This window comes from Epinephelus lanceolatus, chromosome 11 (genome assembly GCF_041903045.1).
Source record: "Epinephelus lanceolatus isolate andai-2023 chromosome 11, ASM4190304v1, whole genome shotgun sequence".
NCBI classification, from domain to species: Eukaryota; Metazoa; Chordata; class Actinopteri; order Perciformes; family Serranidae; genus Epinephelus; species Epinephelus lanceolatus.
Window position 1 is genome coordinate 45,501,957 of NC_135744.1, and position 15,108 is coordinate 45,517,064.

A 15,108-nucleotide genomic window follows, 5' to 3' on the forward strand; every position below is an offset into this window, starting at 1 on the left:
GTCCTCAAACAAGATGACAACAAAGTCCCAGTGTCCTCAAACGAGCCGATAATAAAGTCCCAGTGTCCTCAAACAAGATGACAACAAAGTCCCAGTGTCCTCAAACGAGCCGATAATAAAGTCCCAGTGTCCTCAAACGAGCCGATAATAAAGTCCCAGTGTCCTCAGATGAGTCCTTCCTTATTAACAACGTCTTATCTTAAATTTGTCGTCATACCAAACTACAAACATTATTTATCATAAATAAAGTTTGAACCATAAACTCTGATCAGGTTTTGTCTACTTCTGTTTCAGGATCAGCTGCAAACTGTCTTGGCAGAGATGGCAGCCATCTTGTTTTTACATGGAATAGTGTATTGTGGTCTCACTACCACTAGGTGGGACAGAGAGTGTCCACGAATGGAGGACAACAGGTCTGAGTGAAACAGGATGAAACCCAGAATGAGACGTCCTCATGAGGACGCAGGGTCTCAGGAGGTTAATATAATGAGACTTAAGAAGAAAACATGAGAAACTGAAACAAAATAAAGACCTCACACTCTCCTCGGACGCAGACACTGTGGGCATCGCCGTATGAACACGGCGTCCCATCATGCACCATTCTGTTCATGGAAACCACGGCGGCCGTCTCCTTGGACTGACAGAACAGACGACAACGCTCATCAGCTGCACGCACACACACACACACACGCACACACACACACACACACACACAGACAGATACAGATACAGATACAAAGACACACATCAATACAAGGTCTTCATTTATCATACACAGATACTGAGCATGGAACATTTAAGGTGGAACATTGGGAGTTTAAAGAGAAGGAAATCTGAATATTTTCAGACATTAAAGAGTTAAAGAGACGAGAGGCCACAAGTTTCCCTCCAATAACAGATTCCTGACTGATGACTTTAACATGTGAACACACACACACACACACACAGAGCAGAGGAAACTTCTTTTATCTAATCTGTCAGTTTGGAAAACTGTGTGTGTGTGTGTGTGTGTGTGTGTGTGTGTATCTACAGTGTGTGCAGTGAGTGTGTATTTACGGTCAGGGTGTTCATACGGCAGCCAGTGATGTTTGTGTCCTTCATGTTCCAAGAACGGATTCCAGACGTTACACTGATCCTCTCTGAAAGACAAACAACACAACGTCAACTGACCTGAAGTCAGTCAGTAAACACAGATGACACAGTGAACAGCAGATCTACTGACCTGAAGTCAGTCAGCGGCGGACACTCTTCTTTGTTGCACAGTTGAAACTCGTAGTTGTTTCCAAAGCAGGTACGCCCCCCGTTGGCTGGACTGAGAACAACAACAGGTTAGTCTCTCTGATTGGTGCTTCTGATGGATGACATCACAGACGACTCAGAGCTCACTCACGCTGGGCTGTCGCAGCGCCGGGCCCGAAACTTGACCCCGCCCCCGCAGGACCTGGAGCAGCCGCCAAAAGGACTCCATGATCCCCAGTTGCCGTCCTGTCTCAGCATGTCGGGGGTCAGCTTCATGCAGAAACCTTTAAAACAGTGCTGCAACGAGACATGGTTACCATGGAGACGCAAAGAAGTTCATCACGGAGCTGGTTTCAGGAGGTGGTTAGCCTAGCTTAGCATAAGGACAGCCAGTCTGCAGCCATGTTAGCATCTCTGTGAGGCTGTACTGAGACAGAGCGGTGCTCTGAGCTAGATGCTAACATGCTAATGTTTAGCAGGAGCAAAGTTCACCACTTCTCGCTGCTTCTGAAATCAGATCCTTCTGCGCTTAGGCTTGATTTTTAATGGTTAAAAAGTTCAGTGTGAAGGTTGGACACTTCTCACCCTCATTGGTCGCCATGTTGGAGGAAGGGGCGGGGCCACAAACACATTTCAAACTTGTGACATGTCAGAGTACCATGGTGAACACTGAAGTTTTGTACTAATGTACTGTGTATTTTCATCCTCACTGAGCTGCTGTCAGATCGAAGCCGTCAGGTTGTTTATCAGATCAATAATTCTGCCATTATCTGGTACCAAACGGTAATGCTAATGTTAGCTTGTTAGCTAGCTAACAGCGGCACATTTTATCATCGGGTGTTGATGTTACAGGTGTCGTGGCGTATGCTGTATGATCTACGGGTGTAGTTACATTTGTCGTCTTCACTGCAGAAGGTTTCAGTTTCAGATCTGAAGTCAGATGCTGAACAAGTTTTAAATATTTGTAAAATGCAGCAGCATCATCGGACAGGCTGTTCTGTTCCGCACAGAGGAGTGGCAAACAGCCATGTAACATGTCGACATGAAAGGACAGCTTTTTTGTTGGTGTCTGATGCCTGAAGTCAATGACCATGCTCTGGTATTCGACGACTTTGAACTGAGACTGTGTCAGTACTGTAAATACGATGGTCCAGTTCTTAATGCGAGGGCTAACATTAACTGACTAGCTAATGTTAGCATTTGTTAGCTAGCTAACTTGTTCCTAGCTATGGTGGCACATTTTAATCAGCATTGACGTTGTGGCGTAAGTTGGGTTTATGTGTGGGCAGAGATAGCGATCAAATGTTGGCGATAATGCTCCACCGTCTGTTTGAAATTTAAAAAGAAGACAGTGAAGAAGAAGCGGCAGTTAAAAAAAGCCGTCATCACTTTCCATAAGTGCAAAACATCAGTGCGCAATTTGAGACAACACTACCCTGTTGAAATTACTGCACCATGCAAGAAGTACATAGTGAACATAGTGTACTGCACTGAAGTGTACTGATGGAAGGATGTGATTTGAGTCCCAGCATCAGTCTAGCACGTTAGCATGCTAACATTTGCTAATTATCAGTAAACACAGCTGAATGTTCAACATGTTCTCATCCCAACTCATCAAACACTGACGCTTTATCAGAAGTCCTACACATCAGAATATGACACGTCAGGTAACCACCTGCGACAGGTTCTGACATTCAGGGTCGGCGTGCCGGTTTATGTTCATTAGATGCAGACAGGCTTTTTCAAAATAAACTCAGTATGTAGGTTAAACACTTTGTCTTTAGTTTATTTCCTGAAGTTTGAGCAGCCAAAGCAGGTGGTTAGATTTATAAAACCTCATCATGGTTTGGTTTAAAATAAGTCAGTTTGTTACCAACTTAATGTCACGGTCACCAGCCCAGCACGCTACGTTGTTATTAGAATAACTTGACTTTTGGTTTCAGAGGAAATGAACAGCAGGCTCCTGGTGAAAGACTAGAGTTTGTTTGACCCGTCCACCCCGACTCCCACCTGCCACATTGAGACTTTCTCACTCTTTTAACTACGTCACCTGTCCTCAGTGTCAGAACCTGCTGCCACCTGGTGTGTCTCAGTGTCGGTGTCTGGCGGTGACGTCCTGACTAAGCGGTGGTATTTGATGAGTTGGGTGTCAGAACAGGCTGAAATGTTCTGCAGGCATCTGGTCAGGAGTCAAAGTACAGGACACGTTCACCTGTTGACCTGATGATGGCGCTAGATGTAACGTCAGAGGATCAGTAAAGTTCTTACAGTTCATCCTGGAGGGAACATTAAGGATGAACCACAGTCTGTCCAACAGATGGTGACGTGTCTCAGTTCAGACCAACATGATGGACACACATTCATCCTTTAGGCCACTGGTTCCCAACTGTTGGGTGGCAGTCTAAAAGTCGGTCCCAGGTCTGTTCTGAATGGACCACAGGTGAATGTGTCAGGTTTGTAAAATCATACTTTATTTTAAAGTACAGTGAATTTATGGCAGAGCTTTTATTTTGAAGTGCTGTTTCCTGCTATGGCTATCTAGAAGACATGTCCAAACACAAGTATGATGCTGAGTAAATTAAACTGTGGACCCTGAACTGATGACTGAGGAGAGTCTGGACCAGTTGGGAACCAGTGACTGACACGTCTCCACTCACTGGTTCATGTGAAGGTTCTCTTTTCTGACTTTGTTGACAAACTCGGGGACAAACTTTCTGTCTACTAGCGAGCGTCTGACCTGAACGTGTCCTCACCTTTCCAGGTCCACACTTTGTCCCGTCCAGCGGTGGACCTTTCTTGGTCTTACAGTAGAAGGGGTTGTGGTAGTCGCTGCACCACAGCTGTTTACAGGGGTCAAGGGTCGGATACTGGAGACAAACACACACACACACACACACACACACACACACAGATCACACACACACACAGATCACACGAACATGTTAAAATATAAACCATCAGAATAAAACAGAACCAGGAGAACTCCAACAGCAGGGAGAGAAACGTTAACCAAAGAGGAAACATGTTTTTAAGTTGTAATAAACTGATTCTGCCTCCTTCAGTCTGAGACGAGAGAAAAATCATCAGCACATAACTGAAGAATGATTCAACAGCAACACGACATCACAGCCCTGCGAGAGAAAACTCAAACAAGCTTAATGATTAAAGCAAAAATCATTTTCCCATCATGTTGAAATGTTGGAAAGTCCCAGAACAGACGACGTCATCAGATTAAAGAGCGCAGTTTTCTGTGTGAGGTCATCAAACATCTCAGCTAACATCTCCAACAGATGTGGTGTTGGCCTCCAACCCAAAAACACATCAGCAGGTCACATCTGCACACGACGCAAAACTCAGGCGCTCCTGCTTCAGTTTAAAGCAGCACTATTTTTAAAATCTGAAAACTGGATCTGTTGTTTATTTCATTCAGGATTTAAATCTGTCCTGCATCACTCAGAGACTACGGTTATTTCTACAACCTCAAATCAAATCAAGTTTAACACGTGTTAAATACTGTCAAAAACTGTCTATACTGTCAAAAACTGTCTATACTGTCTAGACTATAATCACTGTCCACCCCATGGCTGTATGACTCCGCCCACCAGTCCACCCTGTGGTTGTATGACTCCGCCCACCAGCCCACCCTGTGGTTGTATGACTCCGCCCACCAGTCCACCCTGTGGTTGTATGACTCCGCCCACCAGTCCACCCTGTGGTTGTATGACTCCGCCCACCAGTCCACCCTGTGGTTGTATGACTCCGCCCACCAGTCCACCCTGTGGCTGTATGACTCCGCCCACCAGTCCACCCTGTGGTTGTATGACTCCGCCTACCAGTCCACCCTGTGGCTGTATGACTCCGCCCACCAGTCCACCCTGTGGTTGTATGACTCCGCCCACCAGTCCACTCTGTGGTTGTATGACTCCGCCCACCAGTCCACCCTGTGGTTGTATGAGTCCTCCCACCAGTCCACCCTGTGGTTGTATGACTCCGCCCACCAGTCCACCCTGTGGTTGTATGACTCCTCCCACCAGTCCACCCTGTGGTTGTATGACTCCTCCCACCAGTCCACCCTGTGGCTGTATGACTCCTCCCACCAGTCCACCCTGTGGTTGTATGACTCCGCCCACCAGTCCACCCTGTGGTTGTATGACTCCGCCCACCAGTCCACTCTGTGGTTGTATGACTCCGCCCACCAGTCCACCCTGTGGTTGTATGACTCCGCCCACCAGCCCACCCTGTGGTTGTATGACTCCGCCCACCAGTCCAGTGTCTCTGACAGTCTCCATCCATGTCAGTGAAAACATGGATGCTTCACACACAGAAGATCTATACAATCAGCACAGTTTCAAGATTAGAGTCACCAATTCAGTATCTGACCAAATGTCTCCCCTTCTGTTCCTGAGATATGACGTTAAAACATGATGATGTCACAGTCAAGTTGACCTTTGACCTTTTGACCTTCGTTATTTTATCCTGTTAGACATTTGTGTCAAGTTTCATCATAATTAGTGTATGGATTCTTCAGTTATGGACAAAAACATATTGTCTGAGGTCACACTGACCTTTGACCACCAAATTCTAATCAGTTTATTCTTCAGTTGTGGACGTTTGTGTCAGATTTTAAGAAATCCTCTCGAGGTCTTCTTGAGATAACATGTTTATGTGAATGAGATGGACGCAAGGTCACAGTTACCTTGACCTTTGACCCATGACCACCAAAATCTGATCAGTTCATTGCCGAGTCCAAGTGGACGTTCATGCCAAATTTGAGGAAAGTCCCTCAGTGTGCACCTGAGATATTGTGGTCATGAGAATGAGATGGATGTAAGTATGGATGGACAACCTGACAACATGATGCCTCTGGTGGTGTCTATCACCGGACCGGAGGCATGGAACTCTTTAAGAAGAGGAGGGGACTCACCTGCAGCAGTTGTTGCTATAGAAACCATGCTCGCAGTGTCACTGAAAACGGTAAAGGTCACAGTGCAAGAGGTCAAAGGTCACCTCTAATTAGATGATGTGGGGGCACACAGACAGACAGACAGACAGACAGACGTACCGCAGTACAGAGGCTGTATCCTGGTCCGAAGTCGAAGCGACACTGTTGGTCCATGGAGTACTGAAACCCCGGCAACTGAGGCTGAGCTGGCCAATCATGGTGGAACGGGTCGTCACGGAGACAGTCGTAGGTACTGAAAAGATAGGCAGGCAGGCAGGCAGACAGACAGACAGACAGGCTGTTACCGCTGAACAGACTTAAGTGTTTCTGTAGTTTACAGTAGTTACATGTGTTAGCTATATGTGTAGTACTCACTGCAGGTACTGGTGCAGCTCCCTCCAGCTGCAGCGGGACCAGTGGTATCGATGGAAGGTGGCTTGAACCCGCGGAGACATGATGCTGCCCACCGGCACATCATCAGCACAGTCATTTGCTTCACCGTCATGCTCCATCCCTAACCTGAGACAGACAGACAGATTGATGGACAGGTGATGATACAGGTCAGTCTGTTATTGTCTCTACCTGGACACTCAGAAGTCATTATGGTCTCTGCGTGGACACCTGGGAGTCAGCCATCATTGTTTCCACACCTGAGAGTCATTCTGATGTTGTGGTGAATTTGTGTTTGGTTGTGTAGTAGTTGTGGTGTAGTGTCAATAAGTGTGTATGTTTGTAATTCTCACACGTGTCCTGTTTCGTGGGCAGCTACAAACGCTGAAGAAAACCCATCTTCAAAGACGAGGACGCAACTCCGATGCAAGTGACACATTCCTGTAACTGGAGCGTACCCTGCAGAGACAGGTCAAAAGGTTAAAAGGCCCGAGGTCAGGGGTCAGAGATCAGGGCCTGCTCAGGTGGTTGGTGTTAGTAGTAGTACTTGTATTAGTACTGGTACTACTAGAGGCAGAATCCTGCATGCCAAAGCAGCCAAACTCTGTCCTGATCAGGCAGGTGGTGTTAGTGGTACTATATGTAGTATCCTGCATGCCCCACTGGGAAAACTCCTGCCATGTCAGGTAGATGGTGGTAGTAATAGTACTTGCAGTATTAGCAGTAGTACCCTGCGTGCCAGAAGACCAAACTTTTGCCTGGTCAGGTAGACAGTAGTAGCAGTAATAGTAGCAGTAGTAGTAGGAGTAGTACTTGCAGTATTAGTGGAGGTATTAGCAGTAGTACCCTGCATGCCGGAGGGGCCGAACTCCTGCCTGGTCAGGTAGATGGTGTGGTCGTGCTGCTCGGCATGACTCGTCTCCTTGTGCTGGAGATACGACCATCCACAGACATTCTCCAGACTCTTCTGGGGGTTCCCCACAGAGATCAGCTCCTGGGACTGATGGAGGGAAATTTTACGAACACTCTGATGCGTAACGGAGAGCAAACCTTTAAAGAACAGAATTTGTTCTTGCACAGATTCCCCGGGGCGTTAATGCAGGATTTATGTTTTCTGTTAAACACAGAGGTACCACACAGCATGGACAACCAAAGGGACATAAAACTAGCTACAAAAACCACTTATCTCTAAACCAAACACTGAAAAGTGGGTTTTACCTCAGGATGGATAACAGTAGTAACCAGAGAGTTTACAAGTATTTTGACAATGTTTAATGTTCAGCAAACACCGCCTTCCTGACCCTCTTTATCTCTGAACTGTCACAGAGCTGGTTATATGAAATCAGGATTAATTACGTGATCAGTCTAAAGCTAACTAAAGCCAAACTGCTCTTGGTTTAAACAGAAAACCCCCTGACATCTCACGACATGGACTTCTATAAGCCGGTTCTACAGGAGGGCCCACAGAGCACAAAGCAGTACACAAGTCCATCCTGAATAAAGAAACCATCAGTAGCTTTGAAACAGATTCAGTGTTTCCTACCTTTGATGGAGACAACATGATGATCCTGACCAGGACAATGTTGACGTTGGCACCCAGAGAATGATCCTGATAGATCTCATTAACCTGGTACAGACAGACGTGCTGCTGTAAATATGACTCAGATTCAGATTAAGAATATTTTATTACTCCCAAAAGAGCAGTTAATTTCTATAGCCGATCCCATCCATGTAAATAGAATAAATAAATACGTAAGCTAACAGCAGACATCAGACATCAACATGTCAGTGACAGTAAGTGCACAGATCAATGGGCTGCTACAACAGGAGCTATGACCCCACTGGTGGCTTAGATACTATCAGCATTTAGTAGCCTGGAAGCAAAATGAATAAAGGAATTGACGTATGATTTGTTTTCCGTGCAGGCGCATCATGGTGTCGGTCTGAATGCATCAAAGAGAAGTCCCTGAAAAGTACATGATCAGGTTATCATTAAGTTAAGTTAATCCATCGATTCATCTGACCATCTTTTCTAAACAAACTCTGAATTCTACATTTCTTTTTAGGATTAACCTCCTGGAACTTTCTGGGGGCACCACATAATTGTGGCAGAGGGGTTTCCTGTTACGTGCAGCACCAAATCATGGAAAGGTCACTGTGGTAAACTGGTTCCAGCTGAGAGACCAGATGCAGAGCGATTCACTTGTTATGACCACAGGAGGTAAATTAGGGCCCTGTCCTAGGACCAAACTTGGTAGGTCTCAAAGGTGAGTGCCTGAGGGGTGACCTTTGACCCATGGGCCTGGTCAGACTGATCCCAAACAAAACAGTGGCTGACCCTAAATCAAAGAGAGGATCAAGAGTCCACTATGAATCCAGCTGAGCTGCACCTGAGCCAAAACTGCAAGAACTTTTCCTGTTACCCATGGGTCACATCCAGAAGCTCTCTGATGTGGTGGCAACACAAGAGGACTAAAGTAGTCGATAAAGTCATATGACTTAAGAAGAAAGGTCTCTCAGTATGAAAGACCAGGAGACACCTGAGTCAGACAGGTAAAAAGTCCATAAGGACTGCAGCTTCTGTGGCAGAGGAAGCAAAAACTCAAGGGAACGATGAGCAAGAGAATATTAAAGCCTCACATCCCTCTGGGTTTGGGGGGAGTTACTGCCTCAGGCAAAGGCCTCGAAACCTTGGAGTAATATTTGATCAAGATTTGTCTTTTAATTCTCATTTAAAACAAACCTCACAGACTGCATTTTTTCATCTGCGTAATATTGTGAAAATTAGGCCTATCCTGACCTGAAAAGATGCAGAAAAATTGGTCCACGCTTTTGTTACCTCAAGGCTGGATTACTGTAACTCTCTATTATCAGGTAGCTCTAGTAAGTCCTTAAAAACTCTCCAGCTAATTCAGAATGCAGCAGCACGTGTACTAACAGGAACTAAGAAACGAGATCATATTTCTCCTGTTTTAGCTTCTCTGCACTGGCTCCCTGTAAAATCCAGAATTGAATTTAAAATCCTACTGTTAACTTATAAAGCTCTAAATGGTCAAGCTCCATCATATCTTAGAGAGCTCATAGTGCCATATTATCCCACCAGAACACTGCGCTCTGAGAACGCAGGGTTACTCGTGGTCCCTAAAGTCTCCAAAAGTAGATCAGGAGCCAGAGCCTTCAGCTATCAGGCTCCTCTCCTGTGGAATCATCTTCCTGTTACGGTCCGGGAGGCAGACACCGTCTCCACATTTAAGACTAGACTTAAGACTTTCCTCTTTGATAAAGCTTATAGTTAGGGCTGGCTCAGGCTTGCCCTGTACCAGCCCCTAGTTAGGCTGACTTAGGCCTAGTCTGCCGGAGGACCCCCCTATAATACACCGGGCACCTTCTCTCTCTCTCTCTCTCTCTCGTATTCTATTACTGCATCTTGCTAACTCGGCCATTCTGGATGTCACTAACTCGGCTTCTTCTCCGGAGCCTTTGTGCTCCACTGTCTCTCAGATTAACTCATATCACAGCGGTGCCTGGACAGCGTGACGTGTGTGGTTGTGCTGCTGCCGTGGTCCTGCCAGATGCCTCCTGCTGCTGCTGCCATCATTAGTCATTAGTCATACTTCTACTGTTATTATACACATATGATTATTGTCACACATGTATACTGCCAGATATTAATACATACTTTCAACATATTGTACCACAGTAGCCAGAACTATAACTATAATATTATTACTTTCAATAATGTTGTTGTAAGCTACTGTCATTACCTGCATCTCTCTCTCTCTCTCTCTCTGTCTCTCTCTCTCTCTCTCTCTCTCTCTCTCTCTCTGTCTCATTGTGTCATACGGATTACTGTTAATTTATTATGTTGATCTGTTCTGTACGACATCTATTGCACGTCTGTCCGTCCTGGAAGAGGGATCCCTCCTCAGTTGCTCTTCCTGAGGTTTCTACCGTTTTTTTCCCCGTTAAAGAGGTTTTTTTGGGGAGTTTTTCCTGATCAGCTGTGAGGGTCATAAGGACAGAGGGATGTCGTATGCTGTAAAGCCCTGTGAGGCAAATTGTGATTTGTGATATTGGGCTTTATAAATAAAATTGAATTGAATTGAAAGGAGCTCGAATATCTCAGGGTTTTGTTCATGAGTGGAAATAGAACAGAATGTGAGATGGATCGGTGGTTTAGTGCGGCATCTGCAGTGATGTGTGCACTGCACTGGACCACCGTGGTTCAGAGGGAGCTGAGCCAGAAGGCAAAGCTTTTGATTTCCTGGTCCATCTGCTTCCCAACCCTCACCTATGGTCATGAGCTCTGGGTAGTGACTGAAAGAATGAGGTCACAGATACAAGCGTCTGAAATGAGTTTCCTCTGTAGGGTGTCTGGGCTCAGCCTTAGAGATAGGGGGAGGAGTCAGACATCTGGAGGGAGCTCAGAGTAGAGCTGCTGCTCCTTCATGTTGAGGTGGTTCAACATCTGATGTCATCTACGTTAAGCTGGAACGACCATTGTTAAACAGAGGTGGTGGCTTATGACACCACTTATTATCCACCTACAATGCAGTCTTGGGATCCCTCCCCAGATCACTTTACACCCATTCACCCCTGTTCCCACCTGCCCCTAACGACTCACATGGTGGCCAGGTGGGCTAATGACTCACATTGTGACCTTAACGACTCTGAAACTAAGAGCTCACGTGACCCCTACAACTCTGCAAGGGTTCCCACCCACACAGGGTTTAAAGCCTGCAACTCCGTACCAGTCATTTAGGACTGAAGAAGCTTCTTGGATGAGAGACGAAATGTCTTCAAGAAACGCAAGCAAGTCTAGTTGCCTACGATATTAGCACTTACAATGATAATAGATGGATCTCTGTGTCTGGTCATGGAGGGTGTCAAAATATCATTGTAAACTGACAGAAGTGAATTAATTCATCCTGAGCTCTGAAGGTGTCCAGGTCCACTGTCACACAGGGGGTCGGGGTCAGAGCCCATGAACTCACAGGCAGTGGTTCCCCTTTTATAAAACAGGCAGACCATGTAGAGGACATATTCGATACAGCTGAGTTTCACACTGTTTCTGTTGAGGGAAAGCTGAGAAACTTTACACCAGGGAGCAGGATCAGCGGTCAGTTCTTACTCCTTCCTCATCAAATAAGGCCGCTTTGTCAGCGACATCAGTGTCAGGTACCAATGCACAAAGGCGCATTTCATGGCGGTATGATACGCACTGGGCAGCTATGTTTGACTCTGTCGGGAACAACCAAACTCTTTAATTACCACCACTTTGTCAGTGGATGTCGGCGTCAGACACAGACGCACTGAGAGACAGTCATGCACTGTGACAGTATGATACGCTGCAGATCTGCAAGCAACTACCATAGTATAAAGACAGAACAAGTCTGTATGAGGTCGGCAGGTCAAACAAACTCCGGACTTTGACTCAAGAGGTCACTGTTCATTTCCTGCGTGAAAGTAAAAATCAGTGGAGTTATTTTAATAACAACATAGTGTGCTAGTTTGTGTAGCATGCTATGCTAATGATATATATGTCACATGATATATATCTCATGACGTGACATTACGTCAGTAACAACCAGATTTATTTTAAGTTTATTTTGAAAAAGACTGTACGCATGTATGAACCTGTTAATTTCCTGTGATAATGGAAGTTTATTTTGAAAAGAACATCCCAACCTGACTCAGGAGAATATGTATAATGTCATATTTTGATGTTTAAGTCCAGTAAGAAAGCAGCTGTATTTGATGAGTTGGGGTGAGAACTTGTTTGGATCAGAGACTGTGTCCTGGTGGTCAAACAGTCGACCAGCTCATCACCAGGGGGATGATGGGAGTTTGACCATCCAGAGTTTTTGTGAATGTGGAGATGATCAGCTTCTCTTTGAGTTTACCTTTCAGCAGCTGATAAAACCTCCACTCTTCATCACTGAGGCATCATCATCATCTACATTAACCCTTCAATCAAAAATCTGTGTGTATGTCTTGACTTACGATGTTCATGAGTGTCAGGAGATATTTCTGAATGTGGTCTCGGCCGTGGAAAAGAAGGACAGAATAATCCACAGCTAACAGAACCTGGAGAAGGAAAAGACAGCAGCAACAGGGAGGTTAAAACATTCTCAGACAGATCATCATCCTCCATCTCAGACAGATCATCATCCTCCATCTCAGACAGATCATCATCCTCCATCTCAAACAGTTCATCATCCTCCATCTCAGACAGATCATCATCCTCCATCCTCCATCCTCCATCTCAAACAGATCATCATCCTCCATCCTCCATCCTCCATCTCAAACAGATCATCATCCTCCATCTCAGACAGATCATCATCCTCCATCTCAAACAGATCATCATCCTCCATCTCAAACAGATCATCATCCTCCATCTCAGACAGTTCATCATCCTCCATCTCAGACAGATCATCATCCTCCATCTCAAACAGATCATCATCCTCCATCTCAAACAGTTCATCATCCTCCATCTCAGACAGATCATCATCCTCCATCTCAAACAGATCATCATCCTCCATCTCAAACAGATCATCATCCTCCATCTCAAACAGATCATCATCCTCCATCCTCCATCCTCCATCTCAGACAGATCATCATCCTCCATCCTCCATCCTCCATCTCAAACAGATCATCATCCTCCATCTCAGACAGATCATCATCCTCCATCTCAAACAGATCATCATCCTCCATCTCAAACAGATCATCATCCTCCATCTCAGACAGTTCATCATCCTCCATCTCAGACAGATCATCATCCTCCATCTCAAACAGATCATCATCCTCCATCTCAGACAGTTCATCATCCTCCATCTCAGACAGATCATCATCCTCCATCTCAAACAGATCATCATCCTCCATCTCAAACAGTTCATCATCCTCCATCTCAGACAGATCATCATCCTCCATCTCAAACAGATCATCATCCTCCATCTCAAACAGATCATCATCCTCCATCTCAAACAGATCATCATCCTCCATCCTCCATCCTCCATCTCAGACAGATCATCATCCTCCATCCTCCATCCTCCATCTCAAACAGATCATCATCCTCCATCTCAGACAGATCATCATCCTCCATCTCAAACAGATCATCATCCTCCATCTCAGACAGTTCATCATCCTCCATCTCAGACAGATCATCATCCTCCATCTCAAACAGATCATCATCCTCCATCTCAAACAGATCATCATCCTCCATCCTCCATCCTCCATCTCAGACAGATCATCATCCTCCATCCTCCATCCTCCATCTCAAACAGATCATCATCCTCCATCTCAAACAGATCATCATCCTCCATCTCAGACAGATCATCATCCTCCATCTCAAACAGATCATCATCCTCCATCTCAAACAGATCATCATCCTCCATCTCAAACAGATCATCATCCTCCATCCTCCATCCTCCATCTCAGACAGATCATCATCCTCCATCTCAAACAGATCATCATCCTCCATCTCAGACAGATCATCATCCTCCATCCTCCATCCTCCATCTCAAACAGATCATCATCCTCCATCCTCCATCTCAGACAGATCATCATCCTCCATCTCAAACAGATCATCATCCTCCATCTCAGACAGATCATCATCCTCCATCCTCCATCCTCCATCTCAAACAGATCATCATCCTCCATCTCAAACAGATCATCATCCTCCATCTCAGACAGTTCATCATCCTCCATCTCAGACAGATCATCATCCTCCATCTCAAACAGATCATCATCCTCCATCTCAAACAGTTCATCATCCTCCATCTCAGACAGATCATCATCCTCCATCTCAAACAGATCATCATCCTCCATCTCAAACAGATCATCATCCTCCATCTCAAACAGATCATCATCCTCCATCCTCCATCCTCCATCTCAGACAGATCATCATCCTCCATCTCAAACAGATCATCATCCTCCATCTCAGACAGATCATCATCCTCCATCCTCCATCCTCCATCTCAGACAGATCATCAGCCTCCATCTCAAACAGATCATCATCCTCCATCTCAGACAGATCATCATCCTCCATCTCAGACAGATCATCATCCTCCATCTCAAACAGATCATCATCCTCCATCTCAGACAGATCATCATCCTCCATCTCAAACAGATCATCATCCTCCATCTCAGACAGATCATCATCCTCCATCTCAAACAGTTCATCATCCTCAATCTCAGACAGATCACCATCCTCCATCTCAAACAGATCATCATCCTCCATCTCAGACAGATCATCATCCTCCATCTCAGACAGATCATCATTCTCCATCCTCCATCCTCCGTCTCAAACAGATCATCAGCCTCCATCCTCCATCCTCCATCTCAAACAGATCATCATCCTCCATCTCAAACAGATCATCATCCTCCATCTCAGACAGATCATCATCCTCCATCTCAAACAGATCATCAGCCTCCATCTCAGACAGTTCATCATCCTCCATCTCAAACAGATCATCATCCTCCATCCTCCATCCTCCATCTCAAACAGATCATCATCCTCCATCCTCCATCTCAAACAG

The 15,108-nt window shown here is 45.5% G+C and overlaps 1 protein-coding gene across 1 annotated transcript in view; it reads right to left on the minus strand.

Annotated features, from left to right (window-relative positions):
- Positions 1 to 15,108, minus strand: part of LOC117269398 (A disintegrin and metalloproteinase with thrombospondin motifs 2) — a 47,411-nt gene that overhangs the window by 20,141 nt on the left and 12,162 nt on the right. Inside the window, exons 5-15 of the mRNA XM_078172704.1 lie at positions 12,575 to 12,658; positions 8,115 to 8,198; positions 7,418 to 7,571; positions 6,925 to 7,030; positions 6,557 to 6,700; positions 6,302 to 6,434; positions 3,993 to 4,106; positions 1,391 to 1,536; positions 1,223 to 1,312; positions 1,057 to 1,139; positions 533 to 666 (exon numbers count right to left, since the gene is read on the minus strand). Coding sequence (XP_078028830.1) covers positions 533 to 666; positions 1,057 to 1,139; positions 1,223 to 1,312; positions 1,391 to 1,536; positions 3,993 to 4,106; positions 6,302 to 6,434; positions 6,557 to 6,700; positions 6,925 to 7,030; positions 7,418 to 7,571; positions 8,115 to 8,198; positions 12,575 to 12,658 — 1,272 coding nt within the window. The remainder of the gene's footprint in view (positions 1 to 532; positions 667 to 1,056; positions 1,140 to 1,222; positions 1,313 to 1,390; positions 1,537 to 3,992; positions 4,107 to 6,301; positions 6,435 to 6,556; positions 6,701 to 6,924; positions 7,031 to 7,417; positions 7,572 to 8,114; positions 8,199 to 12,574; positions 12,659 to 15,108) is intronic.